The sequence below is a fragment of the Salvelinus alpinus genome, chromosome 19 (genome assembly GCF_045679555.1).
Source record: "Salvelinus alpinus chromosome 19, SLU_Salpinus.1, whole genome shotgun sequence".
NCBI lineage: Eukaryota > Metazoa > Chordata > Actinopteri > Salmoniformes > Salmonidae > Salvelinus > Salvelinus alpinus.
The window spans coordinates 23,367,829-23,390,708 of NC_092104.1; the positions used below are offsets into that span (position 1 = coordinate 23,367,829).

A 22,880-nucleotide genomic window follows, 5' to 3' on the forward strand; every position below is an offset into this window, starting at 1 on the left:
GACCAGGAATGTTCTCTTAATAAGTGTGTGAATTGGACCATTTTCATGTCTTGCTAAGCATTCAAAATGTAACGAGTACTTTTGGGTGTCAGGGAAAATGTATGGAGTAAAAAGTACATTTTCTTTAGGAATGTAGTGAAGTAAAAGTTGTCAAAAATATAGTCAAATACAGATACCCCAAAAAGAGAACTTAAGTAGTACTTCAAAGTATTTTGACTTAAGTACTTTACACCACTGTAAACGAGTATATTTTCATTACGAAAAATAACATTATTAACCGGTTCTCAAGATTTTAAAATAACAGTTCTGTTCCAGAACACTAGAGATGACTTTCGTTGCTGGTTCTGTTGCCATTCCTCCAAAAATGTGGTTTTCTGTTCTGTACCCTGACCCGGTCATGATGTAGCTATGATAACATAATGCATACATCTGCACGTCACTTGGGGTGCATTCAAAATACACAATGTTTTGGCTGTATCAGAAAGGGTTTAACACTGGAGAGAATTTGCCAAAGCTAAATTAGTTTAATCATAAATGAGAAGTCTACAATGAATTCAAAGCAGTGTAGGTAGTTCTTAAGTCGAGTGTCCGGTTTCATTGACATTGATTGTTGTTAATAACATTTTTTTGTATTGAATGCACACCTATTGGACACACCTACCAGGCAGCCAATCTGTCATATCATTATCCATACACTTCAGATTTCTGTTTAGATTAGGAAAAGTCTGAATATGTTCATTTTTAGACCATAGCTAAATATTGTCCCAGAGACGACATATACACACACGGGGAGAATCTTAATTACATACCCTGTGCTTCCTTGTTTCATTCTCAAAACCCATTGGCTTTCTCATCCAGAGGTCCCGCCTCTCTGACCTCCTCCAATGGGTTTTGAGAACGAATCGAGAGAGGACGTGAGAGGATGCAATTGAGACTCTCCCCTGTTGTCCAAGGAACATCATACAGTAATTATACTTCATGGCAATGTCAGTACATTAACACTAGATGGCAGTCTTGTTTCAATATACCCTGCAGCTTGATTTTACCATCAAGGCTGGCTCTTGTATTGTAATTAGGATTCATAAAAATAAAATAAAAACCTTCCTCTAACTCTAATGTTCATTATAACATTTAACATAAGATGTGACAATGTATACATCTTCACAGCAAAATATATTAACAGTGAGACAGTAGGTAAGCGTGGTTGTGTTCCTAATGGTACCCTATTTCCTACATAGTGCACTACTTTTGACCAGAGCCTTACAGGAATAGGACTGTGATGCCTAGGCCGTAGAGGGAGATCAACTCCATTGAAAGTTCATTCCAAGCTCAGATGTCATTGTTAATCTCACATTTTAGAATATAACCTTTCTAAGTATTCTGAATTAAGTTGAAATGGGCAACTGTACCAGCTCTACTCCCGAACAACCTACATTAAACTTACAGGTCAAGCTTTGTGATTTGGTGTGATGCAACTCAAGAGACAACAAATACAACAACAAAAAACACACTTGATTGATTCACCATCCTTAAAAATAGTTTTATAATTCCACCAACCACCTCTACAATCTTAAAAGCTAAAAGACCTACAACATTACATTGAATAACATAGCAAACAATGTATGAAAATGAGTACTACAAATGTCTATTTTAAAGCAGCCCAAACAGCTGAACTATGCCAGTTATAGACAAACAGCTAACTACAGCAGAGAAAAACTCTGAAATGAATCATTGTTTAACAGTTTGTTAGAAATGCAAGTTCGTCAAACAAAATGGGTATATAATAAATCCCAAGCAAACGTATTGCTCCGATTGTGGCCCATTTATCAAAAATATGCATTTGTTCGATATCAGACACATTTAAAAACTCTAGGAGTCCTATTGTGTTGGTGAAACATAGATATGCATAAGAACAGAACTAGTGGTCACCTACCCCAGGGCAGGCAAACCACCTTCTATTGATGGTATAAAGAAGCGGTACAAGTACCACACAAGCATTAGGCACAGTCCCTGAAGACATACCTCTCAAGCACAAATTCAGAAGCAAACTGAAGCGGTGGCACCAGCCCCATAGCACCAGTTAGGGGAGTTGAATCCTGACAGGCAGACAGACTCAAGCGTTTCCTGCCCCCAGGCATGCATAACCATCACATTAGTTGGATAACTGAACTGGGCCACAGCCAAGGGGAAGTAAAACATTGATGGTATGGTTAGCAAAGGGCTAGGAACATACTATACATGTATGTTCTTAGGCTAGGGGGATCCAGAGCAGCAGAGCAGTCAAGCATGGTCAGTGTTCACAGATCAAGTCTAGAACAGTATGATTCTCCATAATCAGTCCAGTGTAGGCACTAAGTGGCTCTTTAACAGCGCACAACTGCAGCATGTAGGACAAGGTAACCAACCACCGTTTTAGGATATGTGACTCCTTCAGGATAAGTATTTGTAATAAAAATGGTGCAAGAGACATTTTAGATGGGTACAGAATTATGTTTGATCCAGACTCCATTTCCTGAATATGGTGTCTGGTGTGAAGAAACAATAGGTTACATATGTTAAAATGTGCACACCTCAAACTACTGCCATTTGGGTATAAACCTAACAAATGGATATGCAGGAAGGTATGAAAATAGTACTTTTACACAACGGTTACTTTATAAACAACTTCAGAGACATTAAGATGACATGGAATCTTTGGTGTTCAGTCAATATGATCCGAATGAAATCTTTAGAGCCCAACACAAACATTGTCTACATACAGAGGGTGCTACTGCTCACAACTGTGGATGACTGGCTCAGTTATATGCTTGATTTTACATGGAGTATATGGTTATATCACAGTTTAAGATATATAGACTAAATCTTGTTTCAACAGCAATGACTTAAAACATCAAGAATGATAAGCTTTAGAACATGTACCCAAGTAAAATCAAGATAAAAAAGGTAATTCAATGATGAAAGGAGTGATGAAAGATAAGACAAAAAAAAGGTAAAAAGGAAAACAAATGTCTCAACTGTCGAGCATAAAATATGCTTATTAGATAAAGGACTAAAATATAGTTAAGGAAAATGTATTATATGGCCATGGACAGATCCTTCATTAGGCCAGAGCAAGAGACCCAGGGTTCAGTGTGTTTGTGACAAGAGCCCCACCCACCCTTATCAGTGCATGTTTGCACATATCTTCCCTGAGCGACAGAGACCAACTGTCCTCCGTATTGGATTGAGCATGCAATCCATACAATCCTTTGACAAATCCCTGTGCTGGAGAAGAGATGCACCCACCTCACATTTTCTGTAAAATGTCTGTCCACTCCTTTCTGGCAAAAAATAAGCATCCAGCATCCTGTAAGACATTAGTACTCTAAATATATATTAATTAATTTAAGAAGAAGTCTCAACATTTCTAAGTACCCTATGGAAATAAGTCAATAAGTCAGAATATAATGTATACAGGTTTGTGCAGATATACCTGGGAAATAAGTTTTAAAAACAGCACAGTAAGGTCTCTGTTCGTTTTGCATATGGTTCGCCATTATCTTCCGTGAACAGTCTCTGGTAACGCAACATAAAAACAACCAATTCAAATGACACAGTAGATCAGATGAGAAACAGCGATGAACGGCTATAGTCCCCCTTCCCTTTAGATACCTCAGACGAGGCACCATCAAGAGAAAAGGGAGGACTGAGTACATAACTGAGGGGCATGGACTTTCTGACTGGGACAAAGTGGCAAAAACCTAGGGCTCATTTAACTGGGGTGATGGCCAGTCCAGGCTACTGAGGCCAGTGAACCATACATGGACATTTATTTGACTTTAGACTACATCTAAAGCCCTGTCGCTGAGGGATTTAGCTTTGCAGACATAGACAGACTGGTAGGTCAAGTCCTTTCTGGAGTGTTGTAGCAATGGAGTTCTGATTCTGGTGAGAAGAGTGCAAATTCAATCTCGATGTTGTATAGATTGTTTTTTTCTTCTTCAGTTGGACATGCCCAGACCAGCCTTAGCAAGTCAATCAACCCCCTTTGCGATACGTTGCACCGTATTCATAGAGGCTCACAGCCTGACAACACAGAAGATAGTTCCAGCGAGGCTGCAGTGCAAGTCCACTGCGTGTACTGTAATGCACCTTTACTGTGGCCCCTTCACTACTGAATCATGAAGCCAGACTGCGGAGCCATGCGAGGGGGAGGCCTCTGAGGCAGGGCAGGGGGGTACTGAGACACAAAAGGGTGCTGGTACCCAGGGTTGACACTGAGCAAAGGGTGGCCCGCCCTGGGGGGGATAGGGGGGTATGGGGTGGCAGGGTAGGAAAAGACAGCAGGCTGGGGCTGGGGGGCTACAGCTGGGGGTTGTTGGGCTGGAGGTGGAGGGGGGGCTCTCCTGGGCTGAGGCACTGGAAAGGGGTTGTGGTTGTTGGCCTCTGTGTAGAGGGGGGCTGGCCTGGCTGAGACCTCCTGAGGATGGGAGCAGGAGACTGGGACCCGAGGCAGCTGTCCACCCTTCAGCACCATCTCCTGCAGCTTGTCAATCTTCACCCTCCTCAGGTGGGCCAGCTTCCTGTTGCTCTGGTACGAGTCCATGAAGGCATCCAGGGTGACGTCCCCGTCCAAGAAGGAGTCCGCCATGTTCTGTTTAGAAAAGAGGGACGGTTTAAAAACATTCCAAGAAAGCAGTCTGGAGATTCCATGCACACCTTTTATGGAAAAATAAATAAATAATAAAGTATAAACAACGTGATGAATAGATGTGAGGATTCGACAGTAACAAAACTAAAGAACAAATGTGAGGTGTTCCCCCAACTTGTAACTAGATTAATAATAAGATGAATAAACCATAAATGGATAGGCCCTCATGGCCACAGCGGAAATAAAAACAGGAACGGCAGCACACAGTGTTTAAACTGATGTCGCAAGACACATTGGGCCTTCCTTTGACAGAGAGAGGTGTTGTAATGCTGCTTACCTCTGTCTCCTCTTCAATCTTGGCTCCCTCTGCCTGCAATAGAGCAAGAAATGTGTCCAATGAACTGTTCCCAGAGCTGTGGTCTGTGAGCAGAAGAGAAAAAATAAAATAAACAAAGTTACCATTTTGTTTACGAATGCAGCTAGAATTCATCATGTCAGTGACAACACTCGGAAATATGTGGTCTGAACAGAGGAGAACGGAAAGGACAAGACAAAAGTTGACATTTTGTTTTACGACCGCAACTAGAATTAATCTCAAACAGTCGCCTCTCATAGTCACACGACTGTTGAAACTGTACTGCTGAAAATAATGAGTAGGCCTCAATAACATGAGACACTGACTCACATGATGACTGCTACAGAAGTATGAGGGAGTATTCAACCAGTGAGCAGGGAACACACACACAGCTCCATATCCAGCCGTCACTCATTCTCTACAACAACCTCTGACACCAAAACCAAGGCCTCATTACGAGTTGCCAGGATAGAACCACTCTGAGCAAAGAGACTGACTGTCTTTCATAATGAGTGGTGAACTGAAATATATTGGGGCCTGTGTCTGTAAATGCACCCTACTCCAAAAATAGTGCACTGCTTTTGACCAGAGCCCTTTGTGAGTATGGGGTGCTATTTGGCCCAGTTAGGGAATCTCCAAGGAATCTGAACGATAGGCCAGCCTGGTTTCTGTGTTGAGTCAGTCTGCTGACTGAAAGACAATACCAGCAGGAGCTGCTGGAATTACATGCAGGACCGGACACCAAAGCAACCAGATCACACAGCAAAACTCTAGGTTTATGATCCCTAACCACTAGTGTGGTGCCAATGCCAACTCACCCACATTTCACCAACACTGGACAAATCACACCTTACAGAAAGACAGAACTCATGTAGCCTAGAAGACGAGAACATGAGTGGTTGGAAAAATTTGTATGCATTATTTTTTTTAAATCATATCTGTTATTACAATGTTTGTGTAATAACAAAATAAGTATGTATGTGTAAACCCATTTGACTTGTCAGAATAAGACAGATCTGAGCTATACATCAGGGAGCTCCAGCAAGAAAGACAGAGAGACAGATAGAAAAAGAAAGGCCGATCGAGAAAACACGGTAAAGCATAGACAAAGGCCTGGCCCCCTCCACCTCCCTGCGCAGTGTCAGATAAAACTGGCTTAATTTAACCAGCTTCCCCGGGCATGATGCAAGGCGTTTCACAGCTGCCTCAGCCAGTGGAGTGCACCCACTCACAGTGAATGATCACACTGACAGAGAGAGAACTACTGTCTGTCTAATATCACAGGAAAACAACTTTTAAACAGAGAGGACAGGGAGGGGAAGTGGTCATCGGTCCAATTGACATGACTGAGATCGTTTGATATGTTTGTGAACTAGACATGTTCCAAGTAGTGTATTAGAACCAAATCCAAGCGTACTGTAGGTGTGAGTTGCAGAGTGAAGTGTTAGGAGGATAGAAGCTCTTCCTCTGGCCCAGCCAAATGACTCTCTCATCCCCTCTCCACTCTAATGAGACAGACTCACACGAGCATCAGCACTCCTCCACACAATGGAATGATTCTCCACCTCTGAAAGACCAGAGTGGAACACACACACAGTTTGGACCCAGGGATCATGAGACTGCCATTTAGTAATGGATACAGACCAGCTTCCACTGACAGTGAGGGGGGAGTTTTTGGCCTCTCTTCCTCTCGCTCTTTCCCTCCCTCCCTCCCGTGCTTTTTTGCCCTCACACGCCAGCAGCACAACAGCCCGCTGTTGTACTAAGGGGCAGGGGGGCACAGTCTGTCCTGCCACCCTGGTCCCCACTCACTGCCACCTTAGAGAATCTTCTGAAGCACCCCTGTTGCAGTTGCTATGGTGGAGGATGGAGGGAGTCACTGTATGCAAAGGAAACACACAGACCAAACAATACTGGGTTGATTCTGCCGTAAGACCATGCTTTTCATCTGGGTCACATGGCTGAGTTCAGTTGCTCCCAGCGCTGTCTCCCAAATGGCACCCTATCCACTATATTGCGCAAAAATAGGGTGCCATTTGGGACACAACCCTGCTCTGTCCTTCCCATGCAGATGCACTACGGCTGCTGCTTACAGCAAATCCACAACTAGGACAGCCAGCGCCAGCCAGCACACAGGGAAACCGGTATCCTACATTTGACAAAAGCACACTTGCCATCAACAAACAAATGGCAGGTGGCGAGGTCTTCCGTGATACAACAGTCACACAAGTAGAGCATGGGAATAGAAGTCCAGGCATTGTCATCTCCCGTCTGGACTACTGCAACTTGCTGCTGGCTGGGCTCCCTGCTTGTGCCATCAAACCCCTGCAACCTTCCCAAGTTCTCTCATGTCACCCCGTTCCTCCGTACACTCCACTGGCTTCCAGTCGAGGCTCGTATCCACTACAAGACCATGGTACTTGCCTACGGACCAGCAAGAGGAACTGCCCCTCCCTACTTTCAGGCTATGCTCACACCCTACACTCCAACCTGAGTACTCCGTTCTGCCACCTCTGGTCTCTTGGCCCTCCCACCCCTATGGGGGGGGCAGCTTCCACTCAGCCCAGTCCAAGCTCTTCTCTGTCCTGGCACCCCAATGGTGGAAGCAGCTTCCCCCTGAAGCTAGAACAGCAGAGTCCCTGCCCATCTTCTGAAAACATCTGAAACCCTACCTCTTCAAAGAGTATCTTAAATAATCCCACAGCATCCCCTCTCACACCAAAAAAGAACATGTATTTTGTGAACTAACACTCACACTTTAATTTCTAGCTCTGACTTTACTGATAGCTACTTTGAGGAAAAATGTACATACTAGAACTGTGATATTTGGTTGTCCCACCTAGCCATCTTAAGATGAATGCACTACGTCACTCTGGATATGAGCGTCTGCTAAATTACTAAAATCTCAATGTAAAAGCACAATACCATCTACTGTGTACAAAAGGAGGCAGAGAGAGACAGAAAGCCTGTTCAGCTACAGGAGGGTAAATGGCAGCCTATGCATTGAGGAGGGCCAAATCACTGCTCTTGTGACTAGAGGAGAATACAAAGACAAACTAACTTTATCAGTGAGTGCTACATCCACAACAAACACTGAAGTGAAATGTTGGCATGCTGTTTGGAGGGGGCTGCCTGGCAACCTTCGCATCATACCAGGTCATAAGTATCAGCAGTCAATTTATTCAGTGGCGTAGGATGCACCCCCACAGGCCCCGCAAGGCAGGGGGGATCCCCTAAAGCTCGGGGGCCCCCCAGATAGCAGATGAACACGTCAAATGTAACACAAAATGTTTAGAATTACAGGAAATTAACTTTAAAACTGCAACATTTTCTCTCAGCCTCATTGCAAAATATGTCAAATAGCATGAGATTAGCTATTAGAACTGTACATTTTTCTCTCTGACCCATTTAAAAATGTGTAGAATTGCAATAAGTTAACCATTTTCCTACAAAACTTGCCTGGACCTTAAAAATGAAATACAGAAATATCTCATTTGCATAAGTATTCACACCCCTTTACTATGACACTTCAAATTGAGATCAGGTGCATCCAATTTCCTTTGATCATCCTTGAGATGTCCCTACAACTTGGAGTCCACCTGTGGCCAATTCAACTGTTTGGACATGATTTAGAAAGAAACACCTGTCTAGATAAAGGTTCCACAGTTGAAACTGCATGTCAGAGCAGAAACTATACCATGAAGTCCAAGGAAGTGTTCATCGACCTCCTAGATCAGGGATGGGCAACTTTGATGGTGGTGGGGGCCACAAAAAAACAGAACTCCTCATGGGAGCCACAGTGGCTCATGGGTCTACGTACTCACATCCCCCAGAAGGACAACAGTCTCTATAGCACGTCACCAATCTGGGCTTTATGGAAGAATAGCCAGACGGAAGCATGATGGGGGTTTGCAAAAATGCACATGAAAGACAGAGCATAAGGCAAAAGAATCTGTAGTCGACGAGACAAACATGTTACTATTTGGCCTGAATGCAACGCACTATGTTTGGAGAAAACCAGGCACAGCTCATCACCGGTCTAACACCATCCCTACTGTGAAGCATGGTGGTGGCGGCATCATGCTATGCGGATGCTTTTCTGTGGCAGGGACTGGTAAGGATCAAGGGAACATTGAATGGAGCCAAATACAGGCAAATCCTTGAAGAGAACCTGTTTCAGAGTGCAAATGACCTTAGACAGGTGCGAAGATATACATTCCAACAGGACAATGACCCCACGCATACAGTCAAAGCAACGCTGGAATAGCTTCAGAACAACAATGTGGCCCAGCCAAAGCCCAGACTTGAATCCCATTGAAAATCTGAGGAAAGACTTGAAGATTGCTGTTCACCGCTGCTCTTCATCTAACAAGGAAGAATGGGAGAAAATCCCCAAATCCAGATGTGCAAAGCTGATACAGTCATACACAGACGACTCAAAGCTGTAATCGCCGCCAAAGGTGCTTCTACAAAGTACTGACTCAGGGGTGTGAATACTTATGTCAATGAGATATTCCTGTATTTCATTTTTAATACAATTGCAAAACATTCTAAAAACATGTTTTGACTTTGTCATTATAGGGTATTGTGCCCCCCCCCCCTTCAATTCAATGCTGGATCCTGCTCAATACTGGCAGAGATGAGCTACTGCAGGAGGGGAAATTAAACTGGGTTAGGGCCACTATATGGGCCTTCTGATGGGAAAAGCTGGAGAAACTGGTCAGGTCTGTGTGTCATAATCCAATGGAAGAACAAACAAGAGGAAAATATTATGCAAACTCACAAACTACGCGCCATGACAGTAAATTACAATGTTCAAAAGCTCAAAGTGAGTTGTCAATTTGGCAATCCGGGTAATAGCATTGAACTTCTTCAAACCGTCAAGCCATCACACAAACCATGTCAACCAAAATAAAAGCTTATCATATCAACCTATTCATGTCAACAGTCATGCATTTCAAATTCAAATATATAAATTCAAACCGTAAGAAAGCCTCATCTGAGCCAGAATGGCCAATAGGGCAGGAACCTTAGTCTTGTTTCTGTAGCGTGTATTACCTAGTTTAACATATATTACCTAGTTTGGATTTGTGAACCTGGTAGGCCTCGAAGCTCTCCTGTAGGGAGCTGTAGCACCTGGTGAGCTGGCTCTTCTGGTGATTCAGTCTGGGCTGCAGTTGAAGGTTCTGCTCTGCCAGGCTCCGGTTACTGGCCAGGATCATCTCCTTGGTCTGTTGCACCTCATGCATCTACAACATACAAAGGATCACACAGACATTGAGTATGATTATATGAATACAATAATGCGATTATTGTGGATAGTCAGATAAATACAATAGATTAAAATGTTTGCAAGAAGAAAGATTTCCCTAATAATCCTGTTTACATGGACACATCTGGAAAATCAGACTACCTGATGGCAATCAGAAAATCGGCAATCAAAATAAACATTCTACCACAGTGACCATGTTATTTTTGGGAAGCATACTTGATTCTGAGTTCGGATATACAGTATAAAGTTTGCAAGTAAGCATATTCTCTTTTTCTGAACTACACTCACATAAGGAGTGCTAGCACATGCGCTGATCAAATACACCACTGGAACGCCTATTAAGATGTTTACATGTTATTGCAGTGCAATGGGTGTAACTTTTGTTGACAATTTCGATACCTTTTGGAAACAAAACACATTTTATAAGGAGGATGGGATCCAATAGCATAATTTGGGTTGCTAGATCCTTTCACAGCATTATAAGGCTGCATTGAGACAATGACTTATCAGTGACCCAAGCCCAGCTCAGTTAGTCCCTACCATTGTATCGATGAGTTGTCATAATCCTACTACAAAAGTACATTATACCAGGGGCGTTGGTAGACACAATATAAGTAACCTATTTTATGTTCCTCTAACTGCCCTGAATGCCTCTGCTGATCCTACAGCTATTGTTTGCAGTAATCAGGTGCCTATGAACCAGAGTTATATTGTTAGCACTGAGGCAGTGTATTCTAGTAGGAAGCTCACTGTGTGCAGCCCACCTTGCAATAACAAAAATAACATGAGCATGTAAACGTCTGCTAAGCTTCCCAGTAAAGCAATGCAAACAATCAAGCATCCCAGTAAAGAGCTAAAAATAGCCCACATTAACATATTTAGCTAAAGAAACAAGATTCATGAAATGACTAACTTGGTAGTAACCGATAACATTCAAATTCTGACTATCTGAAACTAAGATAATACCTTCAACGATACAATGGTAGCAATACATGGTTATAAAACCTACAGAAAAGACAAATGCCAATGGAGGTGTTGATGTTTATATTCAGAACCACATTCCTGTAAAGCTTAGAGCGGATGTAATTTTAAATACTGTTCAAGTAATATGGCTACAGGTTCATCTGCCTCACCTAAAGCCCATTCTTGTGGGAAGCTGCTATAGACCACCAATAGCTAGTCAGTATCTGGATAACGTGTGTGAAATGCGCGATATCAACAGAGGTATATTTTCTGGGTGAATTAAATATTGACTGGCTTTCATCAAGCTTTCCACTCAAGAAAAAGCTTCAAACTGTAATTAGTGCCTGTAACATGGTTCAGGATATCAGTCAAGCTACCAGGTTAGTAACAAACAGCACAGGATTTAAATCTAACGTGTATTGATCACATCTTTACGACTGCTGCAGAAATTTGCTTGAAAGCAGTATCCAGATCCATCAGATGCTGTGATCACAATATAGTAGCCATATCTAGGAAAACCAACATTCCAAAGGCTGGGCCTAATATAGTGTATAAGGGGTCATAAAATACAATTTGTAGTTATTCCCATGTTGTTGATTAGAGGTCGACCGATTAATCGGAATGGCCGATTAATTAGGGCCGATTTCAAGTTTTCATAACAATCGGAAATCGGTAATTTTGGACGCCGATCTTTTTTTTTTTACACCTTTATTTAACTAGGCAAGTCAGTTAAGAACACATTCTTATTTTCAATGACGGCCTAGGAACGGTGGGTTAACTGCCTTGTTCAGGGGCAGAACGACAGATTTTTACCTTGTCAGCTCAGGGATTCAATCTTGCAACCTTACAGTTAACTAGTCCAACGCTCTAACCACCTACCTCACGAGGAGCACGCCTGTTACGCGAATGCAGTAAGAAGCCAAGGTAAGTTGCTAGCTAGCATTAAACTTATCTTATAAAAAACAATCAATCATAATCACTAGTTATAACTACACATGGTTGATGATATTACTAGTTTATCTAGCGTGTCCTGCGTTGCATATAATCAATGCAGTGCGCATTCGCGAAAAAGGACTGTCGTTGCTCCAACGTGTACCTACCCATAAACATCAATGCCTTTCTTAAAATCAATACACAGAAGTATATATTTTTAAACCTGCATATTTAGCTAAAAGAAATCCAGGTTAGCAGGCAATATTAACCAGGTGAAATTGTGTCAATTCTCTTGCGTTCATTGCACGCAGAGTCAGGGTATATGCAACAGTTTGGGCCGCCTGGCTAATCGCAAACTATTTTGCCAGAATTTTACGTAAGTATGACATAACATTGAAGGTTGTGCAATGTAACAGGAATATTTAGACTTATGGATGCCACCCGTTTGATAAAATACGGAACGTTTCCGTATTTCACTGAAAGAATAAACGTTTTGTTTTCGAGATGATAGTTTCCGGATTCGCCAATATTAATGACCTAAGGCTCGTATTTCTGTGTGTTATTATGTTATAATTAAGTCTATGATTTGATAGATCAGTCTGACTGAGTGATGGTAGGCACCAGCAGGCTCGTAAGCATTCATTCAAACAGCACTTTCTTGTGTTTTGCCAGCAGCTCTTCGCAATGCTTCAAGCATTGCGCTGTTTATGACTTCAAGCCTATCAACTCCCGAGATTAGGCTGGTGTAACCGATGTGAAATGGCTAGCTAGTTAGCTGGGTGCACGCTAATAGCGTTTCAAACGTCACTCGCTCTGAGACTTGGAGTAGTTGTTCCCCTTGCTCTGCATGGGTAACGCTGCTTCGAGGGTGGCTGTTGTCGATGTGTTCCTGGTTCGAGCCCAGGTAGCGGCGGGGAGAGGGATGGAAGCTATACTGTTACATTGGCAATATTAAAGTGCCTATAAGAACATCCAATAGTCAAAGGTATATGAAATACAAATCGGATAGAGAGAAATAGTCCTATAATTCCTATAATAACTACAACCTAAAACTTCCTACCCGGGAATATTGAAGACTCATGTTAAAAGGAACCACCAGCTTTCATATGTTCTCATGTTCTGAGCAAGGAACTTAAATGTTAGCTTTCTTACATGGCACATATTGCACTTTTACTTTCTTCTCCAACACTTTGTTTTTGCATTATTTAAACCAAATTGAACATGTTTCATTATTTATTTGAGGCTAAATTGATTTTATTGATGTATTATATTAACTTAAAATAAGTGTTCATTCAGTATTGTTGTAATTGTCATTATTACAAATAAATACAATTCGGCCGATTAATCGGTATCGGCTTTTTTTGGTCCTCCAATAATTGGTATCGGCGTTGAAAAATCATAATCGGTCGACCTCTATTGTTGATGTAAATAATTTGTTGGTCTGTGGTGTGTAATGAGGAGCAACCAGACGCAGCACTTGACACATTTATGAAATTGCTAATTCCAGTTACTAATAAGCATGCATCCATTCAGAAAATGACTAAAAATGGTTAAATCACAGCGGATTGATGAGGAATTTAAAAATTGTATGGTTGAAAGGGATGAGGCAAAAGGAATGGCAAATAAGTCTGGCAGCCCAACAGATTGTCAAATGTAATGCAAATAGAGAAATCATGTGACTAAACTGAATAAAACGAAGAAGAAACTATACTATGAAACAACGATAACTTATATAAAAGAATCAGAGTAAAAAGATCTGGAGCACCTAAATAAAACTTTGGCCAAATAGGCAAACTCAGCTCCTTCATCACAAAACCCACTGATATCACTAATTACTTTAATAAAGTTTTTTCATTGGCAAGATTAACAAACAGCAAGATTAACAAACATAGGCATGACATGCCAGCAACAAACGCAGACACTACACATCCAAGTCTAACTGATCAAATGATGAAAGACAAGCATTGTAATTTAGAATCCCGTAAAGTGAGGGTGACATTTTTTGTTGTTGTCTATAAACAATGACAAGCCACCAGGGTCTGACAACTTGGATGAAAAATTACTGAGGATAATAGAGGACGATATTGCCACACCTATTTGCCATATCTTCAATTTAAGCCTATTAGAAAGTGTGTGCACTCAGGCCTAGAGGGAAGCAAAAGTAATTCCGCTACCTAAGAATAATAAATCCCCCTTTACTGGCTCAAATAGCCAACCAATTAGCCTGATTGCCAACCCTTAGTAAACTTTTGGAAAAATTGTGTTTGTCCAAATACAATGCTATTTTACAGTAAAATAACTGACAGACTTTCAGCACGCTTATAGGGAAGGACATTCAAGAAGCACAGCACTTAAACAAATGACTGATGATTGGCTGAGAGAAATTGATGATAAAAAGATTGTGGGGCTGTTTTGTTAGACTTCAGTGCAGCTTTTGACATTATCGATCATAGTTTGCTGCTGGAAAAACTTTACACCTCCTGCTATACTGTGGATAAATAGTTACCTGTCTAATAGAACACAGGGGGTGTTCTTTAATAGAAGCCTCTCCAAACTAATCCAGGTTGAATCAGGAATTCCCCAGGGCAGCTATTTAGGCCCCTTACTTTTTTAATCTTTACTAACAACATGCCACTGGTTTGAGTAAAGCCAGTGTGTCTATGTACAGTACCAGTCAAAAGTGTGGACACACCTACTTATCTTTTTTACATTGTAAAATAATAGTGAACACATCAAAACTATGAACATATGGAATCATGTAGTAAAAATAGTGCTAAACAAACCAAAATATATTCTATATTTGAGATTCTTCAAAGTAGCCACCCTTTGCCTTGATGACAGCTTTGCACACTCCTGGCATTCGCTCAACCAGATTCATGAGGTAGTCACCTGGAATGCATTTCAATTAACAGGTGTGCCTTGTTATAAGTTAATTTGTGGAATTGCTTACCTTCTTAATATGTTTGAGCCAATCAGTTGTGTTGTGACAAGGTAGGGGTGGTATACAGAAGATAGCCCTATTTGGTAAAAGACCGAGTTCATATTATTGCTAGAAAATGCTCAAAATAGCAAAGATAAACGACAGTCCACCATTACTTCAAGACATGAAGGTCAGTCAACATGGAAAATTTCAAGAACGTTGAAAATTTCTTCAAGGGCAGTCGCAAAAACCATTAAGCGCTATGAGGAAACTGGCTCTCATGAGGACTGCCACAGGAAAGGAAGACCCAGAGCTACCTCTGCTGCAGGGGATAAGAGTTAACTGCACCTTAGATTGCAGTACAAATAAATGCTTCACAGATTTCAAGTAACAGACATCAACATCAACTGTTGAAAGGAGAATGCGTGAATCAGGCATTCTTGGTCGAATTGTTGCAAAGAAACCACTACTAAAGGACACCAATAAGAAGAAGAGACTTGCTTGGGCCAAGAAACACGAGCAATGGACATTAGACTGGTGGAAATCTGTCCTTTGGTCTGATGAGTCCAAATGTGAGATTTCTGGTTCCAACCGCCGTGTCTTTGTGAGATACAGAATAGGTGAACGGATGATCGCCGCATCTGTGGTTCCCAGCATGGAGGAGGATGTGTGATGGTGCTTTGCTTGTGACACTGTCGGTATTTAGAATTCAAGCTACACTTAAGCAGCATGGCTATCACAGCATTCTGCAGCGATACGCCATTCCATCTGGTTTGCGCATAGTGGGACTATCATTGGTTTTTCAACAGGACAATGACCCAAAACACACCTACAGCCTGTGTAAGAGCTATTTGACAAAGGAGAGTGATGGAGTGCTGCATCAGATGACCTGGCCTCCACAATCACCCAACCTCAACCCAATTGAGATGGTCTGGGATGAGTTGGACCGCGGAGTGAAGGAAACGCAGCCAACAAGTTCTCAGCATATGTGGGACCTCCTTCAAGACTGTTGGAAAAGCATTTCTCATGAAGATGGTTGAGAGAATGCCAAGAGTGTGCAAAGCTGGCATCAAGGCAAAGCGTGGCTACTTTGAAGAATCTGAAATATATTTTGATTTGTTTAACACTTTTTTGGTTACTACACAATTCCATATTTGTTATTTCCTAGTTTTGTGGTCTTCACTATAATTCTACAATGTAGAAAATAATACAAATTAAGAAAAACCCATGAATGAGAAAGTATGTCCCAACTTTTGACTGGTACTGTATGTAGCTCCAAAAAAAATAACGCACTCTGGGGCTTCTACTATAATTCTAACTAAATTTGCACAAACTGATAGCGAAATTTCAGACGCTGTTAGCTAAATGCTAAGCGAAAACGAACATAACTAATTGCAATGACTCGAGTCATTTTACCACATGACTCGGGTCAGTCTCATCAAGCTACATGGACAGAAAAAGCGAGTAGCTTGGGCGTGAACAGCATCATGTGGCCCAGCTCTGAAAATGAATTAACTAGCCTAATAAGCAGTAGAACACTTCTTCCAAAACAAATGATCTTGTCATGGAATGACAGAAGCCAGCCAGCAGTGTGGACTTGGGCTGCGAGTGGATGGGTATGAATGGTGACAGAGAGAAAACAACATTTCAGACAAGGCCAGAGGCTAAGTGCATTCATAACCACTGTGCTTCACTGCTTCCCACACTGTACTGCCGTGACCTGAGCTGACCAAACCATACAACCAACTAACTAACTTCTCAGAACCGTGTCTCAATAAGCCACTCCAACGCAGTGCACTGGAGAAAAAAAATTACTTCCTTAAATAGCGTCCATGACTGCAGGCTTGTTCTGTCAAACCCCCCCCAAAAAACACTATGTTTTGCAGGGGAAGGAAATAGTTAATGACTGGCTCTCCACTTTCTCTGTACAGTGACAGAAGATGAGGAACAAATTTAACAGGGGAACACCAAAACTGTCACACCAGACAGAGTGTGCTGCTCAACATATTATTTTTCTCCCTATTTAAGATGCCATATAACATAATGACGTTATTATGCTGAAGGCAGAGGCTTTTAGCTGTGTGGGGATTGAGTACAGCGGCCATATCTGTATCAAGCGGCTCAGAGTTGGTAGGGGTGCTGATCTAGGATCAGTTCAGCCTTTTAGATCATAATTAATATGATTTTATGGACAGGGAACACCTAATCCTAGATCAGCACTCCTACTCTGATGCTTGATAAACACACATACAGCCACAGAGCTCAGAAGGCCAGAGGCAGCATCACACCCAAACAAAGGCTTTCATTTGGAGCCTCCTCTGGAGCTCAGTCAGGGCTCCAGACTGTGACCATCTAGTCACATTGCAAGTGCACTAAGCCATTGTAAAGTTGTTTTTTTAGGACATTTACTGTTAGATTATTACATGGCAACTAGCAGTAGGTGTTATATTTAAGGCCAGAGGAGGTGTGGTATATGGCCAATATACCACAGATAAGGGCTGTTGTTACATCATCCTTATCACTTTACAGAAATTCTCTCCGAACCCAAAAGTAGAGATAGTTCTAAATAAAAATGTTATGCTCTAAAGTGTCAAAAAAATTATAATCTAAACACAATATAAAGCCATCTATTAACTCACTGTAATCTAAAATATCAATAGTATATGGTTATGAATACTCCTTCCTTTAATGAAGGTTGAGTTTCACTGATATCATCAAGGCCCTTTTTCAGCCTATTAGCATAGACATGGGCTAGTAACTTAGTCAGTTGCCAACAATGTGATAGGTCTCCAATTGTTCAAGTAAAGAGAGTTCTTCTTTGGTTTGGGCATAAAAACTATTAGTCCCTGTCTCAAAGAAGGAGGTAAAATAGGATTAGCAATACCCTCTTTGTAGACCGAAAGCAAGAACCTTCTAATATCAGGCCAAAAAAGTGGATAGACATGATACTAGCAGTTTGGTGGCTATGAGTAATGGCACATCCCCTCGTTTCTCTATTGCTAGAGGAATTAGACAGGGTTGTCCAATCTCCACTCTTTTATTTATTGTAGCCAACAATTTACTGAGAATCGAAAAGGGATCCGTATCTAACAAATCTGAGAATTTAAAAGGGATCCATATTTTTGGTAAAGATATAAATATCAGTCAATTTGCAGATGATATTGCCCTTTTCCTCCCTTGGCTATTGACAGAATCAAGAAATGTTCTATGGCCTCTGGGTTGACTCAACCTTAACAAATGTGATATCATGCCAATTCATTGCTGTGACTCAAGTCAACATTGCCTCCCTACCTGTTAAAAACAAAGTTAAATATTGAAGAATTGTTATCACAACAAAATGTTTCAGAGAATCTTTCAACATTGATAGTATAATTAATTTCATGAGAGATTATTTAAATCAGTGGCTGCAACGTGATGACTCAAAATTGAGTTGTGTTCTTTTGTGCAAGACTGATGGTTTATCTAGAATAATTTACCCAAGTCAATTCCTTTTTCTTTCTTCTAACAACATCAAAAAAGTAAATTCTGTTAGATTTATTTGTAGGAATAAAACACATATTTGGAAATCAAAATTTGTGAAAGACTATGATCATGGATGTTTACTTATTATTGATTTTGAGTCGTTCGTGGGTACTTCTAGGATTAAATGGTTGAAATTGTCTGTCTAATCCTACCTCTGTGGTATCATATCCCTAAAAGTCTGTAAAAAAAAAAACTTGGACTTGAATTTCTAATGAAATGTGATTTTGACCCACCAAAATTACCTGTGAAATTATCAAAGTTTCACCAGCAAATCACATTTTTCTAGAAAGAGATTAAAATTGATAGGAAATTAATTTTCAAAGGCCTTTGGTTTGACAAGGGTATTAATTTTATCATTAGAGTTACGATCTAGCTAATGTGTTTTGAGTTTCCACTTCCTCATATGGTGAATAACCACAAATTGAATTAGGCCTATATATAATATTAGTGCACACACAGATGAAGGCAAATTCATCTCTATTGAACCAAAAAAACTGACAATTCTGTAGTCCTATTTTGGCCCAATTGTTAACCCAAAATGCATGACAAATCACTGGATTAGGTTGCATGTCTAAATATTTTGAATCATGAATTCCTGTTTGGACATGTTAGAACTTATTTATTGAATACCATCTCAGTAGTCTGTCACTTCTTAATAAAACATTGTGAATGACTTTATAATAACTTATAAGATGATGACTCAAATGTATTGTGTGACGCTGCACACATTTTTTGAGGGGGGGGTTCCACCTAATCATGGCCTGGTCATCACCAACTGAAAAAGTTAGTAGGGGAAAAGGTTAGTCTGGAGCCCTGTCAGTCCAAGAGAACCCAAACAGGGAGTGAGATAAAGAGGACATGTCTCAATGTCAGGCCTGGTATAGGTCTAGTTACATATCACAGTCTCTTATTCACTGACTGATACTGGCTTACACCTGTGGTTATGTTATTTTACTTCCTCCGGTCTCTAACTACAATCACATCAATCGCTCCACTGAGAAAGAGGCTTTGCCTGCTGAGACACTGATCATGGAAGGAATTCACATAGAGAGGCTGAATGACTGTAGACAATCAGCTTAAACTCAAATTCACTTAGAATTTGTACATTTCACATGTTAAGTTAATCATAAGATACACCATGTGGTGATAGACAACTAGGTCACCCAGCACTCTGGCATCCAGATCCTCCCTGTAACATTTGTTCAAAGGGAACTTTCCTTGCTTGATATGCTATTCTTAGCTGGATGTGTTGAGTTGAAAATAGTGTGCAGTTTCTGCTGCCTGATCAAACCAAGGCCAGTCTGGCAGCTATAGTCCCCGTCTGTCCCTGACTAACATGCACCACACACACACACTCCACACATGCCATTAGAGAGTGCAGTAAAATAATAATACACAGAGTTAACTTAGAACAGTAGGTTTATATCTACTGGTAGGGCACAACTTAGTCTACACCGGTTGTTTACGAAGCATGTGACAAATATAATTTGATATCAATACGTATGAAAATGTATGCACTCACTACTGTAAGTCTCTCTGGATAAGAGTGTTTGCTAAATTATTAAAATGTAAATGTTGATTGATGTCTGGCTGCCAGACAAACATAAAACAGTCAGTATGTAGCCTATGATACGAAACCAAGGTAAACCAAACAGAAGAGACTCGTGTAGATTCAGACTGAGATTATTCTTCATCTCAAATAATAAGAACAGACCACATTTAAATGTAACCCCATTTGCACACAATAACTGCGCCAGCGAGGGCGTTTCCAAATGTGTTAGCTAGCCGGAAGTGTACACGTGTCTATACTTACAGGTATGCATTCAATGAATTCTCAATCCTGGAGCAGTACACAGTGTACTTACTTACTGTACTGTACCTGCTCAGATTACATTCACATGTTCAGAGCTGTGACAGCCAGCAGCTTCGCCTTTGTCCCCTTACAATATACACACAGACATCATATGATAAAGGTGCAGAACTTCCCAACTTACTCAATGAGGTGTGTCCTGAGTTAGCCAGAACTGCCTTTTCCAGTCATTAGGAGCACTTCTCACTTATCTCACTGTGTACCAAATGGCACCCTATTCCCTACATAGAGCAGCACTACTTTCAAAAGGGGTATAGGGAATAGGGTGCCATTTGGTACACAGACTATGACTAATTCCCTCCACTGCCAGGTCAATACACCACCCTCTGTAACCTGTAATGACATAGCTGAAGGTCCAAGGTTGGTAACCTACAGCATTAGCTCTGTGATATATAGCCCTATCGGCATTCAACTCCAATGCCACAAACTGTTGCTGCATCATACGGAGTAAAACGAAACCATGGTCAGCTAGAATCAGATAGAGGGAGTAATAAAAAAGGAACTTGGGACTATAAAAAGCTGATCTCTGATGATAGCACATTGAGACAAGCAAATCAATGCTTGCTGGTTTCATTGATTATTTTACAATGTCAGTTAAAGACCTTACAGATTATGAAGGCCTTGATCCATCTGTAGGAAAGGAGGATTCTATGGAATTCATGTCTAGGAACCAAGTAAGTTCACCCTCACATACAGTGGGACAGCTAGGTTCTTGTTTTTTGTGTGATACTAGAAGTCCTGACCAAGGAGGACTGAAAACTTAAGCAATCATCAGTATTAAGCCGTGGAGTAGTTTACATTCAATATAATCTAACAAAGTACTGAAAGTTATTATGTTTTGTTGAGCAGAATGCCATGGCACAGTTTGCAACTAAGTCCATTTAGCAGCTGACAACGTCATGCTTGTTGTCATCAGTGTCCTTAAAAATGGCCAGTTGTGGTCATATGCATTTATTTACTAACAAACTGTGTTCGGGGCAGGGTTCCCCTGGGCTAAAAAGGATGCTGGTTATACAAGTGAAAATTTAATATTTTTAGATCGGGCGCATGACCATGACTTCGAGGCATTGCACCAATTTAAACAAAAATAAGTGTGAATGCCTGCCCTATTGGGTCTTGCAATTGACGTTTCCCAAACAGATCCTTTCTGACCAGCTGAACTGAACTGTATGTCATGTCATTGCTGCAGCTTGGCAACATAGCGTACAGTATTTTGCTTTGTCACTCACCAACCACAATACTGGACTCCCTCCCCAGAGAGGAAGTACGTATTTTTACTATTTTCATTACATGTTGATCATGATGAATCTACTACCAAGACAAACATGGGAAGGATTCTGCACATTTTAACTACAACATTGTTGTCATGTTTCTTGTACTGTCAATCACTGCGAGTGTTTTTGCTTGTTACGCTGTAAAAAATGCAAACTGCACCAGTGCTTCGATTCTACGAAACGTCTCGAGTTCCAGGAAGGTTACTTCGAGTAAGAAAGCAACGTTCTAAAAAGGTCGTAAAAGAGCGTAACACACATGACATCGAAATAGGCTACTCTACCTCCCCGAACATAACTGAGGTAAATATATATATATATATTGGGAAGTATGTCATTGTTCCGCAAATTCTTAACTTTCCCTGGAGGCTTCGTTGCCTACCCTACAAGCTGGCGAAAGCTAAACAAAGGGCTTGACATTGAAACAATGCAGCAGAAAACCCAAGTGATATAGTCATATTGTTATAGTGGCTTACCTCTTCCATTTCTTGGACAATGCTGTTGAGTTTGTCATCATCTTCAAGCAATTCGTTGAGCTGTGTCATCGAGTACGAACTAAACTTGTTCCCAAAACCAGACATTTCTGTCACAGCTGTGTTCCTCTCTTTGCCTCGCGGATCCTTTCGGGCCTTCACTTCACCGAGTTCACGCGATCCGGAGAATAAACAACAGCATCAAGCTAGGTGACTGGCTGAAGATTAAAAAAAAAAAAGCTAGAGTATCACCGGAAGCTGTGGGTCTCTAGGACAGGATTGGTGGGGATTTGACATCATACCAAAGACAATACATTACAGAAAGTATAGTTGTTGGTTTTTTTTTATATATGAAAATAAAAAGTATAGTTATTTTAAGTTTCTTCAGAGAAAATATAAGTGTAGTGATATCCTGTTTCTTTTTGTTATTGTGTTGTAATTTGAAATTGTAAAAATAATAAGAGAAAAAGTACAGTATTAGTGTTAGGTTTAGAAATGCTATGATCTAAATATACTACAGTCAGAGCCATCTCTGCTACAGTAAAACCAATAGGCAACAACAACCAATATGTTTTCAGTAGCCTAGTTCAGAATGACAGTCATATCTTAGTTCAATCAGTAAATTCACATTTAATTGTGCAAAATCAAGAATCAGACAGCATCAACATAAA

At 40.9% G+C, this 22,880-nt stretch overlaps 1 protein-coding gene across 1 annotated transcript; it reads right to left on the minus strand.

Annotated features, from left to right (window-relative positions):
• Positions 1 to 1,519: 1,519 nt before the first annotated feature.
• On the minus strand, positions 1,520 to 22,620 carry LOC139545154 (vacuolar protein sorting-associated protein 37B-like). Its single transcript, XM_071352602.1, has 4 exons — positions 22,213 to 22,620; positions 10,063 to 10,234; positions 4,968 to 5,050; positions 1,520 to 4,633 (listed from the first exon to the last, which is right to left on the minus strand). Exons 1-4 carry the CDS (start codon positions 22,315 to 22,317, stop codon positions 4,151 to 4,153), a joined length of 843 nt encoding a protein of 280 aa, XP_071208703.1. The 5' UTR covers positions 22,318 to 22,620; the 3' UTR covers positions 1,520 to 4,150.
• Between the last annotated feature and the right edge of the window lie 260 nt (positions 22,621 to 22,880).

Bases quoted from the DNA above. Each gene is read 5' to 3' on its own strand.
- LOC139545154 (XM_071352602.1), bottom strand. From the start codon at position 22,317: ATGTCTGGTTTTGGGAACAAGTTTAGTTCGTACTCGATGACACAGCTC. The intron at 5,051-10,062 runs GTAATATATGTT...TTCTGCTCACAG, and splicing joins GGTTCACAAATCCAAACTAG to ACCACAGCTCTGGGAACAGT. The intron at 4,634-4,967 runs GTAAGCAGCATT...TTTTCTAAACAG, and splicing joins AGATTGAAGAGGAGACAGAG to AACATGGCGGACTCCTTCTT.